General features: G+C 40.1%; 1 protein-coding gene across 12 annotated transcripts in view; it reads left to right on the plus strand.

The window, feature by feature from the left end:
* Positions 1 to 18,900, plus strand: part of ABI1 (abl interactor 1) — an 82,334-nt gene that overhangs the window by 58,472 nt on the left and 4,962 nt on the right. For 2 of the 12 annotated variants that reach the window (XM_063324605.1, XM_063324613.1), the window contains exons 4-10: positions 4,075 to 4,089; positions 4,820 to 4,920; positions 8,324 to 8,464; positions 10,655 to 10,755; positions 11,939 to 12,019; positions 13,552 to 13,728; positions 16,600 to 16,686. In XM_063324605.1, coding sequence (XP_063180675.1) covers positions 4,075 to 4,089; positions 4,820 to 4,920; positions 8,324 to 8,464; positions 10,655 to 10,755; positions 11,939 to 12,019; positions 13,552 to 13,728; positions 16,600 to 16,686 — 703 coding nt within the window. The remainder of the gene's footprint in view (positions 1 to 4,074; positions 4,090 to 4,819; positions 4,921 to 8,323; positions 8,465 to 10,654; positions 10,756 to 11,938; positions 12,020 to 13,551; positions 13,729 to 16,599; positions 16,687 to 18,900) is intronic. The other 10 variants (XM_063324608.1, XM_063324611.1, XM_063324607.1 and 7 more) reach the window with 10 other exon arrangements.

An 18,900-nucleotide genomic window follows, 5' to 3' on the forward strand; every position in this document is an offset into this window, starting at 1 on the left:
GATATAGAGTGAAATTGGCTCTTCAAATTCAAGAGTTGGAGAAATAGTGATATACAGTAGGGGAAGTGCAAGCAACCTGCATAGAGATTTGAAGTTTCTGCAATCTGAAATTGGAGAGTTCATAGCTGAAATGTGCAGGAGAAAACTTGCTAGATGTGAGTGTGATAAGGATTTTTGCTCCAGTGTGCAGGTGGCCTTTTGTATTTCTGTGCTTATAGATACATTTGCTCACATAAATGACTTGTGTGGAATGTCCCTAGCCCTAGTTTTCCAAACGCAGTTTATAACTCAAATAATAGCTTTCTGGTTCCCTGAATCATGACTAATGTTCCCCCATGACTTGTTACTTGGCATGGAAACTATTAAAAACAGTTAGTTAGATGGCTGCCTCCTGAGCCAGCCAGCAATGTTTCTCAAATATCTGGACATCCTTTGGCTACCAGTAGATACTTCTGATTGCCTCACACCCTACCTCTTCATGCCGTTCTTGGTCTCGTCCTTTTGGCATCAGTTAGAGAAACCTGCATACTACCTCTGTACTGTTTAGACTACCAGAACTGAGCTTGCTGGAATTGCTGAAATAGTTGCCTTTAAGCAAGTAAACCTCTTACTTGGTACTTACAGTCAATACTCAACTGTCCCAAAACATTGCTTGTCCTGTCCAAATCCACAGCTAAAATTCTCAGTCCAGGTACTCTGAATTCCTGGCATGAGTTACAGAAGCAGCCTCACTTTTGGCTTTGATAAATGCCTTGCATGGCTGTTGCAACCACCTGTTTTGCCCATTACCTTAACTGCATTACTCCTTTCCAGCCCACTGCTGACTGTCAGTCCTTGGCCAACCCCCTGTCCCACACTGTTAAAACCCTGCGGATGTGCCCTAGCGGATGTCTTTTGGAAATGCAGCGAGGCTGACTCCTATTTCTTGAACCTGAGACTGTGGTTTCTTTCTCTTAATTTTGTGACAAACTTTAAAACTTCATCCAGGACTGCCACATGCTTGGCGGGTTTTCATTGGAAAGGCAAAATTGTTTTGCTTGCTTCTTTGAAACATCTCTCTGCTATGATGCTTGCGAGAAACCCCAAACGATATTGCTGCTTACCATGCTGTGTTGTTTCTGGGAACATCCTGATCTGTCTAGTTCTCTGCCTCGGCACTGCAAGCATCCCCAGCAAGCCTACACACTGTGTTTTTGTTCTGGTGTGTATGTCATCCAGGATGCTGGTATATGTCTGAAAACTCTCTCCTGTGTGCACAGTAATACAACTAGCGGGAGGAGAAGGGAGTTGTGCTCCATACAGCTTCCGCGGGAGTTCTCAGTGCTGCTCTTCTTCTTTGATTAAGCTCTTTTCCTTTTGTACCTCCTGTCTCTTATTTTATAGATCCTTCTCAGAACAGTCTCTTCCCTCTTCAAGCTGTGCACCTTATGCACGCTGCTGCTTCTTTTCCTCATGCCTTGCATTTCCTTCCTTCCTGACTCTGACCTTCTGGGTACTGATCAGGCAGTTGATGATGGTCATGGTCTGCCAACTGGCTGGCTGGCCTAGAGGCATTTGTAGAGATGCTTGAACCTACATTAAACATGCACCTGCTATTCCTTTTGGTTTTCTGATGTCTTTTTTCATATTTTTCTTAAAATCATAATGAGTCTAGACCTTGCTGCCTAAACTGTTCCCAGTTACACACAATTTTTTTAATTGCTTAGAGAGCACTACATTTGGTTTTCAGACCAAGAAATACAGCAAGCTTGACCTCATAAGCTCAGGCAATAAATAGGAGAAAATGTCTCCTCCTAATTAATTAGCTTATTAACCATGATTAAATAGCCATATGGTTCATCTTGCTTTGATTCATTTGCTTTCCTCCCTTACTTCTGTCTTTTGGAACAGGAGTTCCTTTCCCATAAGAATGCCTGGTCCTTTTGTGTTCCTTCCTTCTGCATTTTCCTGGCTGTATGACTCTTGCTTATATTGACAGCAACAGAGAGGACGTGTACAGAGTTTTTTACTTATAGAAGGCAGTATGACAACAGTTACTAATTCTTCTGCACGATAAAAAAGTGTGTGTATTTGTCTGTATATAGTTTAACTAGTAGCAAAAGAGATGAAGCTCACCTGATGTAGTGGTAGAGATAGGAGTAAAGATCAAGAGCTGTTTGGCTTCAGATATTTGTTTAGTATGTTAAACAGCCATAGAAAGGTTTGAAATAAGATAAAGATTCCTGAATCATGCGCTAGATCTTGGTATTCATATTGTTGCTGCAGTGGAGGCAGAATGTAACAGTGATTAGGGAGGAGGTGGAAAGACTCACCATAAGTGCCGAGTGACACTGCTTAAGGGCAGGAAAGAGAGGAAGCTTCTTGGTTTTGTATTTTTGAGGCAGGCAAATTTAGTAGTGGAGGCTGGGTAAGAAACGGTGCCACCCTTCCTTTTAAGCCTTTAAAAGGTTTCTATCTGTGGCTGCTAGGGAGGGATGGGACCACGAGTTTTACTTTTTGGTCTCTTTTAACAAATTCCTTGTATTATGCTATTGCCTTTGGCAACTGGGGAAGTAAGGGGAAGGGTCACATATTCCTGTGAGAGAGGAAAGCAAATTTAATTGCTAAAAGCCTGTTTTAAAAATATAATGTTTGGGAGACTACCCTGGCATCCTGGAAACTGAGGCTTTGCCATGAAATAAGTATGTGGGGACAGAATTGGTTTAAATGCCTTAATTCTGCCGCTCTGCTGATGAACCTCTGCCCAGACTGGAAGTGAATGGGATGACCTTCAAATTTACTTACCACAGCTAAACTTCTTCATTTGAATTTTGGAGCAGGTTTTGTGTTTCTGTGCTTGTAATATAAATAAGGGCAGTGGCTTTCAACCTCTTTTGGTTTGTAAACCCCATCTGTCTTTCAGTGGTTTTGCAGACTTTGTCAGAAATCTCACATATGCATATTGCTGTGTAGCATTTTTTAATTGCTCTATAGCATGTTGTTTAATTGATGGTTGAACTAGATGATCTGAAAGGTCCTTTCCAACCTAGGTAATTCTATGATTCTATGAATTATTTTTTTCTCAATTTATGGATGCCTTTAAACTGGTCTGTGTTTCTTGGAAGAGGAGGAGAAGTTGCAAGCCGCACTTTGAAATGCTATGCATTAGGAAGCTGCTTCTGGAAGTGACAGTTTATTTCCAAACAACCTCAAAAAAAAGCATTGGGATTATTTTATGTTTTGGGGGTTTGTATTTATTTGGGTTTTTTAAATCAGTGAAACTAATTATTTTCTCCATTCAAAAACACAAGTCCTCCCCTCCCTGAATAAAATTAGAGAACTCAACTTTAATTTGTTTAAAATTTTACATTTGTTTTCCTTATGAAGCCAAGTTTTCATATTTTTTTTTCCCTCTGCAATCATGAAGACTGTAAAAACGATATAGTGGAGTCATATAGTGACTTGATTCTAAGAGCTAAAATTTCAGAATAACAGTCATTAAAGCACTGCCAACACAGTTTTGGGCAGCCAGCACTGTGCTGGCTTGAATCAGATTTCAATCAATAAACCAGAGGTGAAAGGCGATGCGGCTCATCCTGTTTGCGATCTCCCTTTTCTTTATTTACCATTCAATGCAGCAGCTAGGATTTCTTCAAAACACATGAAGGTTAAGTGTCAAAACAACAGGCAAGTCTATTCTGCACTGTATAGCTGAAACTGTGGGTTTGTGAACGAGTTCTTAAATTCACGTTGCCATTGAAATAGCATTGATTTGGGTTTGGACTGCAATGGTCAGCAGGGGGCTTTTTAAGCCTTTACCGCCCATGAGGAGCCTGGCAAACAAATCTGGCAAAGCTTGGCTAAACTTAATTTTGACACAAGTACTTTTCCTGTGATCACGTAGTCAGACATAGAACTTTTGATGACTGAGCGAGCCAGTAAAAATCTCTGTTAGCGTACTGGGACATAGCTAATTACCAGTAGACAAAAATGATTTTTTTAATGTAATTATCTGTAGTTTAACCTGTCCTATCAGTTGTGATGGATCTGCCATTAATTTCTACCTTTTTCCCCCCTTTTTTTGCCAACGTTAAGTGGCTAAAAGCCAAGGTAAGAAGTGTTATTTCTCCTTTGACCCACAGTGCCTCATGTGACTGATAGTAGAGGCTGCAGAGCCATTAAAACTGAAAACTAGCGCTCTCTTATGCTCTTCTCTGCTTTCCATAGGATATTTAGATTAAACATGCTATACTTGATTTTTTTTTATTTACAGCGTTTAGCGTGTGTCAATATATCTGCGATACATTGACATCTGCATTTATACATAGATACATTAATTTCTCTAACACATGTAGTGCTTTGCTCTGAATTCAGTAGATGCCTTGATTCCCTTCACTTACATTTTTTGCAGGAGACTTCCCAGACAACCTGAATGACTCTGCTAGTCAAATAGCAGGGGCAAATTGAGAAATTCTGGGCCTGTGCTGACTGTATTGTACTGTCAGTGTTAAAGTTTGATTTAAATTATTAACACCTGAACAGAGATGAACACAAATGTGGCTTCCCTTTAAAGAAAAGAGGATATAAGAGATTTGTGCATGGACCTGTCAATTGCCTACCTTTCTGATGTCTGTTGTAAATTAATAGCAAAAATAACATCGAGCTTGTATTTAGACTCTTTATATTTACTGGTGTCTGTCTTGTGTGTTGCTGAAAACTTGCTGTTTGACAGCTGTCTGGGAATTCTCACTTCATATTCTTACACTTAAAAAAAAAAAAAAGCTGTCAATAATAGAGCTGCTCTGTTATAAAAATAAAATCATGTTTTCCCTTATTTCAGCATGGAAATAACCAGCCTGCAAGAACTGGCACCTTGTCAAGAACAAATCCGCCTACACAAAAACCACCAAGTCCTCCTATGTCAGGCCGGGGAACTCTGGGGTAAGAATGAAGACTGTTTGGTCCTGACTGTGTAATAGCAAGTTTTAATTGTGTCGGTGTTGGTGTTTCTTTAAATATGTGGATAAATGGCAATTCTGATTGCTTTTAGCAAAAAATGCAATTACCTTTCCTGTGTAAACCCTTTCAACTGCATTGACTCTTATTTTCGTGATGACCTTTTGAAAGAATGTTTTTTCATGGGGGAAGGATTTATTATAGATATGGGTAAATGAGGAGGCTATTGTTATTCCTGATTTTTGGGGAGAAATCCTTAGTGACACAAAAGAATATCAACCAGGTTTTAACTTCAGTTGGGGAAAGACTTCATTGTTAAAAGTTTTTGTCTACTCATTTCTCAATATTGTAAGAGGTATGAAATGGCTGTTAGTGCCATATTTGTTGCATTATCTAAAGAAAATTTGTGGCATTGTAAGCATATTGGCAGCATTGATTCTCGCAGGCTTGTGCATTTTTATTTTTATGCTTAGATGAGGAAGGGTTTTGCTATTCCCAAGTCCCACTGTGACCGGAGTTCCCTGCCCTAGCGTCTATTTTGCTGCTGTGGTCCTGTGGGGAGTGAAATCTGCTTATCTTGGTGTGCCAGCAAGTAGTCGTTACTAGAGAGCAGAACATTAATACTTGAGAAGCTCAGAGCATGTGCCATATGGTTTTGTCTGTCCAACATCTTCCAAAAGGCGTCCTAAACAAGACCTTCTACCTATTTGTCACTCTCAGTCTTTCCTTTATGCTGTGGGTAGGACTGAGGCACTGTAAAGCTGCCTGGCATGGTGTTTTGGCTTCAGGTACGTTGTCTGGGAGAGGTGGGGAGCTGGAAAAATGGGGAATAATGAGACGGACAGGATGGGGATCGTCAAGGAAAATTAGAAGCAGCAACTCCTTTTGTGACTTAGTGATTTTAGTGAATCCTGATTTGATGCTTTGCTGCTTCATGATGGCAGTGTTTGTTGTGTATTCTGCAGAGAAATTACCCTAGAGGTTTCCTCAGCATGTTTGGTGAAAATTCCCATTGCTCAAGGGCATGCAATCAGTATTCCAATTGTCTCTCTTATCCCAGCTGGGAAAGAGTTGTTTATCAGCCTTGGGAAGCTGGGTAGTGCTTTCATGTCCTCTTGGACGTTTTCTAGTGAAACAGCAGCCTTGATGTACTGGTGAGCTGCCTCTCTCTAATGCTCCCCCCCTGAACAAGCCAGAACTGTTGGGTTGCCTTAGCTGATGCCTGATAAGGATTAATCAGCTGAGTGTCGTTTCCAGATGAGCTTGACAAGAGGCAGCAGTTGGCTGAGGGGGAGGAATAATGTGGGTTCGTAACAGAGATTTCTATCTGCCCTTCTTATTCAGGAAGTACAGCTCTTGTCTTGAGCAGCCGTGTTCTGCCAAAGCGTGAAATATCATAGGCATGACTGTTTCCCTAATATATGCAGGAAAAATTGCTAGAAACCACAAGGATAGTATTTTTCTCCTTTCTATCTAGAAAACAGAGATAAGCGTGTAAAATCAGAACGAGCTTGGTGTGTAACAGAGGCCTTTAAATACGTGCTGCTTATTGTGCAGCTTGTTCCTCCAAGGCAGGACTATCTAAAGGAATATGGTGGGGAGGGAGTCGTCCTGCACAGAAATGGGATGGGTGAAAAGCAGGGGGTCTCTTCACCAGACCAGGGAGAGACTGAGGAAAACCTTGGATGCTCAGGCTGGAAGTACCACAGGAGGAGTGAATTGCTGGAGCTGGATGGAGGGAGAAGTTGCAGTCGTGCCTTGAGGGTCCTGGGGCAGAGCAAGGCCTTGGGTTCCCTGTAGCTCTCCCTGGTGGCAATGGGCATCAGCTCTGCACTGGGCAGTGTCAGGAAAGAGCGTTTTCCTCCTCTGCGTGGGGCTGGCAGAAAAGCAAAGGGAAGAATTGGACTTGAGTGATGGAAAGAGATCAGTTTTGACTTCTCTGGTGCTTGGCAGTTTGAATTCTTCAATGAAGCTGAGAAGAAGAAAGGAGAAACTGAGGCACGGTGGAACCTGAGGATGTAGTGGGGGTTTGCTTTTGACAATATTTTAAAATTGTAGAGGCAAAATAAATAGTACTACAGAGCTGAGTAGCAGTTCATACTGCCAGTGCATTCCAAGGTAGAATATTTTAAAACATTAGTTTTCAAGGTTATATCTGTTGGAAGCACATTTAAAATCTTCCCTGCTTATCATTTCATTTGGTGGTATTTAGACCCCTATCTCTTACAACTGGAATACAAAGTTTCTTTATTTTTCCCACGACTGATCTCTTTTGGCAGACCTATAGGTGATGGCAGGCTGCATAATAAATCATCTGGAGTTCTTTATATAGACAAACTAATTTACAAACACCACAGTGCATGCAAACAATTATGGTATTTCCACTTTTCTTTTTGCGAGGTTTTAATAATAAAATGTTATAGTTAAAATTTAGTACTGTTGCATTCCATATTGTAAAATACCAGGAAGCCGTATAACTTATCAACTCAGTTATGACCAGTAATTGAACAAATGATTAAATACCAGTAGTTTAGTATTTTTGTTTTTGCTTAGCTGGTGCATTGCCAGATTCCACATCTTGCAAGGGATCTCTTAGTTACTGGTGAGAACTGGAGAGCTCTGCAATTCAGTACAATAAATGCACTGTTCTTAAGGCAGTAATGGGTCTGGTAAATAGATCTCAGAAGATCTGCGTTATATTTCTGACTTGATGCAGTCTGCGAGGTGACCTTGGAAGTCTCAGGGCTTCACCACTTTGGTCTGCAAATTGGAGATGATGAAGTTGATCTATGAGACGCTTTAAGATCTGCTTAAGTGATACGAGATTGCTTGATTACTCTGTGAAACAATGCTACTAGGAAGAGCACTGGTGATTGCAAATGTAACTTGTTCTGTGAATTTTTCAGCCTTGCTCCTGTCTTAATGAGTTGAATACCTTTAGCCAAGAATACTTTTGGAAAGCATTTGGAGGGGAGGGGAAGGGGGGAAAGAGGAGAGTGTTACAGTGGAAGAGTTTGTCACGTGCAGTGTAGTGAAAGGTAACCGCAGAATATTATGCAGATGTAACTATTGTATGTTATGTAGTTCAAAGAAAATGCTTTGGGAAGTAAATTTAGTTTAGGCTTTTTTAACCGGTTTACGTGCTGTAGGCAAACTTGTATGGATCTATCTACATGAGAGCACTTTAGAGAGTTTATTGTGACCTGTCTACCCCGCCTGGTGGAATCTGTTTAATATACTGTAATGTGGGTCACTGTGCAGTGATCTCTCTTGAAAACCTTAAGAAAACAAATGGCTTCACTGCTTCATTCATTTATCCTTTTGATCTTCTGATCCTTTATCTTTCTGTCTTCAATTTTTTTTTATTTTTTTTTTCCCCCTTGACCAGACGAAATACTCCTTACAAAACGCTGGAGCCAGTCAAACCGCCAACAGTCCCCAATGATTACATGACCAGTCCTGCCAGACTGGGCAGTCAGCACAGTCCGGGAAGGACGGCTTCCTTGAACCAGAGACCAAGAACACACAGGTAGAGCATTTTCTCACTGTAACTCTTTCCTGCCTGTCATGATGATGCTTACTAAAGTCACATAAAAGCTTTGAAGCTTTGTGCCTGTATTCTACCACTCTGCATTAATGGAATTTCACTGTATTTTTGACTTATGTAACACATAGAAGTGTTGTCATACTCTATAGAAGCCTTATTGTATCTAGCAACTTACTTTCATAACCACAGGCCTCGTTTTATATAACCAATGTATATTGTTGTATGGTATTTGTTTCCCAAGAATAAGCAAAACTTCGAAATTTATGCACTTGAAAGGTAGGGCGGTGATGGGTCCTAATGGGTTTAAAGCTGCATTGTTAACCTTAGCCTAAAACATACTCAGGGGTTTTTTTTGTAGTTTTCCAGATCACTAATTGCAAAGGGAAATTTCTGCTGATTAGAGACACTGTGATGAGGTTGTCTGAAAGAGCTGATTGCTTTCTTTTGGCTAAAACTTAATGCTCAATCAGTGCTAGCATGATAAAAGCAGAAAATAAAGCCTATTCACAGACGCAGGTATTGGCATCAGCTAGTTGTTTCCACATGCTTAAGGGCTTTGATGAGAGTAGTGTGTGTTTTGGGTGAGAAGGGTGTTCCAAGTGTACCTTTTTTAATGTTTGGGTTTTTTTCATGAATTGCAAAGCTAGATCTTTCTCTGAGCCTCTTAAGTGAGCAGTTTTTTCAACTTGATTTTTCTCATAGGCTTCAAACTCCAGGGAAAAAACAGATGAAAGAATTCAATGTAGTTAGAAGTAATAGGTTAGCTTATTTTTCAGAGAGCTTTTCTTAATTTTTTTTTATAACTCCCAGTAGGCAGTTAAACACGGTAGGTCACTAACAGGGGTTGAGAGAGTATTTTGGACGCAGTTGATAATGAAATATTGCCAGAATGAAATAACTTCTAAATCTGTCTGCAATGAAGATCCTGTTAATCTGTTTAGCTGGCTACTGTGAATGCTCCCTACTCTTGTCTCACAAGATCTTCTGTTATGTAGACTGCAGTTAAAAATTCATCTGCAACCATGGTGACAAGATCAAGGTCTTCAGCAGACAGAACACTAATTTTGAAGGAATTATCTTGGCTTCCATTTCAGATAGCTGATTTTCTTTTTCGTAACAGTGTTGTTTTCTTAAGATACATTTGAATGATTTGCTCTTGACTCTTGACAGCACCAATTTGTACCTACCCAGGAATGGTGAATAAACTATAACATCACTGAGTACTCTTTAATTAACATGGATGGGCTGGGCTAAAGTGGTGTTTTGGCTTCAGAACATCTTGACTACTTAGTTGCCTTTGTATTACCCATTTAATCCATGGAAATTCAAACCTTGGCCTGAGGAGTACACTCGGATAAGAATAAGGACAGATTCCACCTGAATCTTGATTCTTTTTCAGCTTCCTCACTGAAAAGGGGTGTTGTGTCCTCCAAAGGCATGTAGAAATGTTATCCACTAGTTCACTAGAAGTATGTTCTGTAAAAAAAAAATCTGTATTACTGGCTTCTAATTTGTATGTCATATAATGGTACTTAAACAAATTGCGACCTGGCTGTACTGTTACCTTTCAGACTACCGTAGAAACTGTCCTGGTTTCAGTGGGGATAGAAACAAACTTCTCGTACACAAAAAGTGAGTGCACGGGTGGGAGAGAGTGTTAGTTATACAGAAAATTATCCACACCATACATCACCCCAACTGCTGTTCTCAGTTAAAAAGTTCTCAATCTAAACTTCTGTTCCAAGTAGCGGAAATGCTCCTTCATCTGACAGCATAAATAATCTTAAAAAAACAGTTACAGTTTAGGCATGAACTCTTCCAGCCCTGGCTTATTACTTTCACTTATTATGAGGCCCCTGAACTATTCCTGCAGTTGTTACTCCATTGCCTAGAATTGGTTATGGTTGCTTACCTTTTTATTTTTTAAAGCATTTAATTAGACATTTTATCCATAGTGATGTTTATCAGCTTAGCTAATTCCATTTGTTAGGAATGTAATGCAGCCAGACTTGATTAGCTGTATGCAACTGTAGGTAGAGACAGAGGCATTTTATAGGGGATTTTTCAGCACTCTATAATTGAGTTAGGCCAGCAGAGCTCACACAGTAAGTGTGGCTGTTGATAGGCCATTGTAGGAAGTGCTGTGCTAATACTTGTGTTTTTCTTTTATAGCGGTAGTAGTGGAGGAAGTGGCAGTCGAGAGAACAGTGGAAGCAGCAGTATTGGCATTCCCATTGCCGTGCCTACACCTTCACCGCCAACCATTGGACCAGGTATGCGGGACTCTTCCCATGTTAACTTAAGGCTGTAATGTCAGTCGCTTGTGTTTGTAGAGGGATTTTGACTGAATATGGTAGGGTAGAAACCATCCTGAAACACAGTCCTAGTCAGGAAATAGCTTATGAGTGATGAGGGACATCTAAAGGTTTTAATTCTTTACCAAAAGTACTTGCAGAACAATCGCTTATGGAATAGCACGTGGTTAAAATACCTTTGTTGGTCCATGTTTTTAGAAGATAATTAAGGCGGGGGGATAGGAGGAGAGAAGTGATCCTTTTAAAGCTTAAGTATATTATTAAATGCCTATCTACAATTTGGCATTTCTGAATGCCCTGAGAAGCAGCAGCAACTATGTACACGTTTGATGGGAAATGTTCTCTTCTGAAGTAGCCTTCTAAATTTACCCTGTGCTAATGATGGTGTATATATATATATATATATGGGGTTTTTTTAATTAAAGTCTTTACTTCAAATAAAATGCAGAAGATGAACTAAGAAAGCATTGTTAGTAGTAGAATGCAGGCTTATCCACCAGTGTTGTTTGTGCTATGATTACAGTCAGAAATTGCTAGACTATGGTGGAGATCATTGAGAGAGTCAGGGAGAACTAGTGCATATAAGATAGCACAGCAATAAGAGAGAACCATGCAGGATCTCTTGACAGCAAAAGCATACTGCCTTGTCTTTAAGAACGATGAATGGTAAGAATGTGTAAGATCCTTCTTTATTATAAGCCAGCAGGTTTATTATCTTGGTAATAAACCAACTCAGTCGCTTGTTTACTGTCTGTGTATTTTGTAAGCACATAAAGCTAATTTGCACAAAAAAATAGCGGAGTTTTGGTGTAATGTAATTTTACTATTGCACCTCTTAAATTTCTGTTCCTTGGATGACAAGTCTTCACTTTCTTATGCACATGTAGGCTTTCCTTTCCCAGGTGTTTCTGATCCTGCAGAGGTACAAATAGACACGAAATCTTACTATTGTCTGGCATCCCATAAAAATCAATGGGAATAAAGATCTGCAGGTACAGAACCCTGTGTAGGATCAGGGCCTCAGTTTGTATCCATTGACCACAGTTGAATTTCCGTATTTATTTGGAAAGCCTATCAAATGCCCGTGCTTTTTTCTTTTTTAAATAAATGGCCTAATTGGGAATATAAACTATTTTATTAGCACACATTTCTGTTCCTCCTCCTCCTGGAGCCCCGCCAGCACCACCACTGCCACCACCTCTCCCGATGGGCAGTCTGATAGGTGAGACTTGTGTCAATGCTGAAGTGATTGCAGTCATGCTGCATAATCAATAATCATCTCTTCCTAATGGACTTAGCGAGGGTGTTTTTTTCTTCTGTAATGGGGTCTACATGATTTTTAATATAAAAATCAGTTCTGTGATTTTTTTGTTTGATTGTTTTTAAACAAATCTAATCTCCACTAATTTCCTGTGGTTAAAGCCTCCGAAGGTAAACGGACAAAGTATGGGGAAAAGGCTGCCGGTTGCTTGAAATCTCTGTTCCCAATAAAGCTAAGATCCAATTAGTCTTATCTATAAGAACTCAAAATCAGCTTGAATATAGGTATTGTGCTGTATTGCTCCTGCAGCTGAAACTAAGCCATAACAGTTAACACTCTGGCTTAAAAATGGTAGCTGATGTGTAGGGTGATGTGTGTATTCTATCCTGTGGGCATAGGGTGACTGAAAAGCAGAAGTGTCTGTCACAGTGGCTTGTGTTTGATTCTGTAATGCTGCAGGCGGGTGGCAAACACCACCCTTTCCTGTCACAGGCTGATGACAAAATTCATTGATTGTGTTACGAAACTAGCTTTGGAGGCTTTGACCCGCATAACCCTTTGCACTTTCCCTTACTGAAGTGTTAAGCGAAAGTGACTTTGGATAGCGTTACAGGACTGCAAAGTTCTGATCGCACACCATTTGTGTATATGTATGTGTGTGTGCATTTTCGTATATATTTATATATATTTATATAAGATATATACATATGTATATAAAAGCACAAAACATTTTATTGCAAAACAATATTTGCATTTAAAAATTGCATTGATCCATGTGACCTCAACATGTGAGTTTCATTAGTTTGCAAGTGTGATTCTTTTCTCGTCTGTCAGAGGTTAATCCAACAGGGAACTTAAATTGTTTTATTAACCTTGAAATTTGTGCAGCAAGCATGTGAAAGGTAAAAATGGGTGTTCATCCTGAAGAATGAGTGATATGTCTTTCTGTCAGCTGGCATTGGTGATTCCGATTTGTTGGTGCAAATTCCATCAATATAAAAGCACAACTAGCAAATATAGTTGATAAATGTGTCTGAAGCTCGTAACATTTGTTTTACTGTTTTGTTAGAGTGTCTTTTTATATTAGATTGGAGACAAGTTCTGGTTCACAATGGAAAACATTTGCTTTGAGCAGAATGTGGATTTTTTTTCTGTGTGCTTTTTAATAAAGGGTACTGCATGTAGAGTAATTGAGATATGCTTAGGAGTTGGAAGCTGATTCAATTTTCCAATCCACTCTATCAAAGTAGTTCTCAGCATTTCTCAAATGCCCTTTATATGAGTGTTGGTTTATGTCCTGTGTGGTTTTTCTCATTATTGATTATAACAGGGATGTTTGTTTTCTGTAAATCTCCTGTTACTGGCCTTAAATTATCGGAGACCTGTAATCAAGTATTTCCCATGTTCTGGGCTTTTTTCTATTTTCTGCATTCTATCCCAAGTAATGCTCTGCTTAAGTCTTTTCCTTGGTTCCTTTGGCTAATGCTTTTCAGCTGCTCCGGGTTCAGCTCCTGGTTCCCAGTATGGCACAATGACCAGGCAAATCTCGCGACACAACTCTACCACTTCTTCAACATCTTCTGGTGGATACAGACGGAATCCTTCTGTGACTGCCCCATTTTCTGCTCAACCTCATGTTAATGGCGGGCCTCTTTATTCTCAAAATTCAAGTAAGCTGCTGAGCTCTGAAATCACAAACTGTTTTGAGCAAAATGATTGTAAAAGCATGCATGGCATTTTAATTCATTAGAGCATCAATCGGATTACCGCTTTCTTTCCTAAAATAGAAGGAAAAACAAACAAGAAAAGCCATATTGAAGTTGTACAGTGATTGCACTATATGCAATTATACTGTTTTCCCCTCTGACTTGTTTGCTGTTACTCATGACAAGAAATTATTATGATTGCCTATCTAATTATAGGCACATTATACTTAGCATTTCAGGTATGCTTGGAGAGCATAAACTAAAACCGGATTTTTTTTGCAGGAGACCTAATATGGTTGTAGTACAGTCCCTCCACTACTGGGGTAGTGGCAAGAGAGTACTGTCAGAGCACAGTGCTCATGTAACAAACTTTTCCCATTACCCAGTTCCTCCCTGTCTCTGTCTCTCTCCTAAATCCTTTCCTCATTCCAAGTTTCTCCTTTGTTCTTAGTTCTAAGCTTGACTGTTAAAGAAGAGGTCAGTCTCTTTTTAGCAGATAACTCCTCTGTGCTTTCACATAGTAGTAATACAGATGGAGATGAATGAGGGGAAGGACAGATGCCATGGGCAAATGAGCAGGTTTTAGTCAGTGGCATCCTGCCTACCTACTCAATAGGGCAAACGAGGTTCACTGCAGAAGGATCTGCAAAATAAGGATCTACTTGAGCGTTGGCAGAAAGCTGTTTCTATCAGGAAACTTCTTCCTTGCCATTTCCATAAATTTCGGCCGGATAGGCTTAGAGGAGTGATAGTCCTCTAATGGTTTCTGGTGGTGTTCTTCAGTGTGCTGACTCTCTAAACTTCAGAGTGATATTTCTTTTGAAAAGAAAAGTTGAAGTTTGGGCTGAAGATCACTTTGGACCAGTGTTTGCTACTGAGTACTTACTCTTAAGGAAAGAATGCATATAAAATGTTTGAAACACTGAAGTGTGAACATTTTTCTCAGTGGTTTAGAAGTATTACATTTATCAGAAAGCATTTTTATATGCAGACACAGTAACTATCTTCTTTTTTTTTCCTAATCCTGATTCTCTTCCCACTCTCTCTCTCTCCCATACTGGCCCTTCATTTTCCTCCACACTCTTGTTCCCCCAAATTAATTCACCATAACAACAGAAACTCCTTCCTGTTTGAACAGTTGTGTTCTGATGAATAAATAGGGCTCTACTTCTTGAAATAATTCAGTTGTCGTAAATGCTGTGCACACCACTGTTTCTGAACATTCACATTTGTCCAAAGCAATTTTTTGCTCAAATGCAGGTGCTATTCCTTAATCTAGCCTCTCTGGTGTTTTCAAAATACTGATTGTCAACATTTTTAGACAGTATTTTGATGGTTGTGTTTTACTACTTTAAACTGTTTTCCTCTGTTTCTGTAATGGGTGATTTTTTTTAATTTTTTTTTTTTATTTTTAATGCTACTGTCCTGACATTAAATCCAGGTCCCATGTTTCCCTAAGGTTTTACTTTTCATGCTAACAAATACTCTGTTTTTTCTTAGACGTTTACTTCAATTTTGTGAGAAACCCGTTTGTTCTCCCTCTTTTATTGATCATTTCTCCCATACAGTTTATTTGGTTGTTGGTTTTGTAATGAACTAAATGCTCCACTTTTATTCATCAAACATTAATCTTAGTTATGGCTTTATTTAAAACTGTTGCTTACTTGGAAGTACAGAACCTCTTTCAAATTTGGTTCCAACTGGATTACCCTGCTGAATTCCCACCTTCACAGGGATTTCTCTGCTTTGGTGCAAGAGAAATTCCACTGAGAAGGGGCACTGTGTAAACAAATGAGTTGATGTTTTGTGGGTTTTTCTGTTTTTGTTTTCTCCCTGCCACCTCCCTTCATGGGGAGCCGTCCTGCCAGAGCTGAAATGGCATACCCTACTGCTGCCAGGCCCCTTTCCTACCTGTGGAGAGAAGAGTTGAACATCTCTGCTGTCAGCCCAGTGTCTCTGAGCACTGATGCCATGTGTCTCATAGCTTGTTACTCACCAAATAGGTACACGCTTCACAGAAGAGCTTGCAAGTGCTTCCTGAGGAGCCCTGTGCACCGATGTAGCTAGTTGTAGCTGTTGAAGCCTTTGCCAGACTCTTGGATTCTGAGTGCCACAGAACTTAATAATAAGAGCCACAGAAGACTTAATAATTTTAAATAAAGCTCTATTCTGCTTTAAACCTACCAGCAAGCAACAAGGTCCCTTTTTCTATGTAAAGCAAAACCAAAGTAAGCCAACCCACTGTCCTTCACCTCTGCAGAACAAAACTACGAGAGGTGCTCTATGTATGAATATTAAGTATTGATTTGCAGCCTTGTTTCCCTTGTAAAGTAGTTGTCAGTGCTTTTAGCTCTCTGTCAGTGCTGCTTTGCTGCACTAGATGTAGCACTCTACATTTATTTTAGGCGATGAGTCTAGAATCCTGCGAAACATCACTTGTACTAGTGTACTTTTAAAAGATAACCACTAAATTCAAGTAATCCTTATTTGTCAACAAGACAAAAAGCTCAGTTTTGTGTGCTCCCCATGTGAAGCAGAGCAGGTCCCTTCACATGTGCACCCAGTGAGCTTCCAGATGCACAGCCTGCGCTCAGCTTTTGATTCAGCTGAACACCGGGGCACGCCTGGCTTTTCAGTCCTCAATTGGCTAACAGTGAATTCAGCCTGGTTGGAAACACAAGCTTGAAGAAGGTTCTTCTGTGTGTGTGTTCTTGTTGTTCTTTACATACTTTGTTTTGTGGTCCTCGTTACTGACGGCTGCTTTTGTTTGTTTCCTTTTTTTTTTTTCCTTTGTCTGTTTGACTTTCCCTGATATGGTGTGTATGTTGCTACCAGTTTCTATTGCTCCACCCCCTCCCCCTATGCCTCAGTTGACTCCACAGATACCTCTCACAGGCTTCGTGGCCAGGGTGCAGGAAAACAGTAAGTTTGGACAAGCTGAGCTGTTAAAGGGTAGAGCCTACTTTCTTCTAGCATGCATGGCTGGCAAGTCAGACTCTTATTTTGTTTCCTTTTCCAGAAGCTAATACCATCTTGCATTCTAGTGTCAATATGCTATTGGAGCTGAAGGGCACACTCTTCAATATTTTATAACACGTGCATGATTATTACTGACCCATTTAAGTTCTGAACTGCAAATTTATTATAGAAATACAGTGTGAAATATGTGGCATATGCTTGGTGTGAAATAGAAATGTATCTTAATTAAAAATATTAATTTCATGTTGAATCATCCTGCCTGAGGCTTTTTCACTAGGGATAATTGATTGTTTTTTATTAGAAAGGCCTATGTAGACTGTCAAAATACGAACTGTGTAACCATTTATTCTACTACTGTAGTAGTTCTCAGGAAGCTGTAGAGTCAATTGAAAACGTGCAGTCTTGTGATCTAATGCCATTACAAAGGAGCTTGTAAGGTATTTCTGCTCTCGGCAGCCGTTCATTCTCCATTTCTTTGTGTTCTCTCGCCAAACTTCCCTACTGAGTTTCTTGCAGCACAGCTCTGCTTGTTAGGTTTGTGAGAGAGATGCTCCCTGGCTATGGTCTGTGCTGCAAGGTGGTTTATACTGGTAACTCTGCTTTTACCATTACTGCTTGATTCGTTTCAGGTGAGTGTTACTGTCCCAAATTCTAGTGCAGGTGTAAAGTCACATTGCTGATCTGGGGACATCTTTGCTGTAGGAGTATGTTGCAGTTCTGTAAACAATAAAAAGAATGCAATGTAGATAGGGCATGAAGTAAGCATAAAATGTTTTTAAAGTGTTTGGGAGCCATAGCAAAGTTTGCTGGGATCTCAGGGGCTACTACTACAAAGCAGCTATATAGCTCCAGCATACATTTAGGGGCCCCCAGGTCCGATGAGTGCTGCTGTTCAGCTTCCCATTAGAGCTTTTCAGTGGTCATGTTCTGAGCATTCCCCTAAAGAAAGGAGGCATCTCTCTGGTTCTCATTTGAAAAGAAGGTATTTTGGTGTTGTGCTAGTAAACGTTAAGAATCGTGTTGATGTAGAGTAGTATGCCACAAAATTGTGTTGATGAATCTTTCCAAAATTCAAAGCGTAGAGGTGAACCTACTGAAGATGAAGGTTACTGAATGTCTTCACTTGCAGATAAACTTGAGAAAATTGACACCTGCTTCTGAATTGTTCCAAGTATTGTCCTCCTGGAGATAACACAGCGCTTGGGAGAGCGGAGGTGAAAGGGACAGACTTATCCTTGTGTGCAACCACAAAATGCAAGCTGACTTGCGAATGAGATTGCAGCAAAAATAGCTGAAGCTTGAAATATCTGGTCTTAGGAATTGTTTGTTTTATTTTCTTTCTTTTAACAGTCCCTTGGGTTTGAAAGTTCTGTAACGAGTATGGCTTTGAGCTGCTGCCGCCTCATTTCGGAGGCAGGGGTGCGTGTGGCAGTCTGTGCATACGCTCAGCAAAACTGGCTGTCAAGGCTGTTGTTGAGTTTTGGCATTGTGTGCTAGACTTTCATCTGCCTCATCTTCTGCAAGAAGCCTACGGGGGAGTGGAGTTAGGGAGACATGCAGGGAGATATGTCTTTTCCTTTTCATAAAGATCTGTGGGTTTGGAAAGCAACATCTTCTGCTCCGTGGACTTCTTTCAGAGGACAAGGACAGAGGGCTTAGAAATTATGCAATGCCTATTCTTTTTTCCTGCGCCCTGTGCCCAAACTGTGGGTATCTCCTTCAGAGAGGTTTTCCAGTGTGTCCGGTGCCCAGGGACAACTGATTGGGTATAGATTGCTGTATTGTCACACCAAGTCCTTTCAAAAGGAGTCTGCTGGTCCCTGTTTAAAGAACAGGGATGTGAACACATGCAAGAGAAGATGTCTCAATTTGGAGCTGTGTAAATACTAGTCCTTTTACGCTTTCTCATTTACTGTGGTTTTCTGTATGCTTTTTTTTTTTCCTCCCCTAGGAAAAGTAATGCTGTTCTAGGGTCTGCCTGTTTTAAGTTCAGAACCAGGAAAAGTCTAGGTTAAAAGCCAAGAGGCAGGGGATACTTCCATGGGGTAGCACTTGTCTAATTTTCTGTTCCATTCTCTTCCCTCGTTTAAATGTGAAGTTGAATTGTTTTAAATGTTTCCCATAAAGCATGCAGTTTCTGCACTGCATCTCAGGGTA

This window comes from Chroicocephalus ridibundus, chromosome 2 (genome assembly GCF_963924245.1).
Source record: "Chroicocephalus ridibundus chromosome 2, bChrRid1.1, whole genome shotgun sequence".
Taxonomy (NCBI): Eukaryota; Metazoa; Chordata; class Aves; order Charadriiformes; family Laridae; genus Chroicocephalus; species Chroicocephalus ridibundus.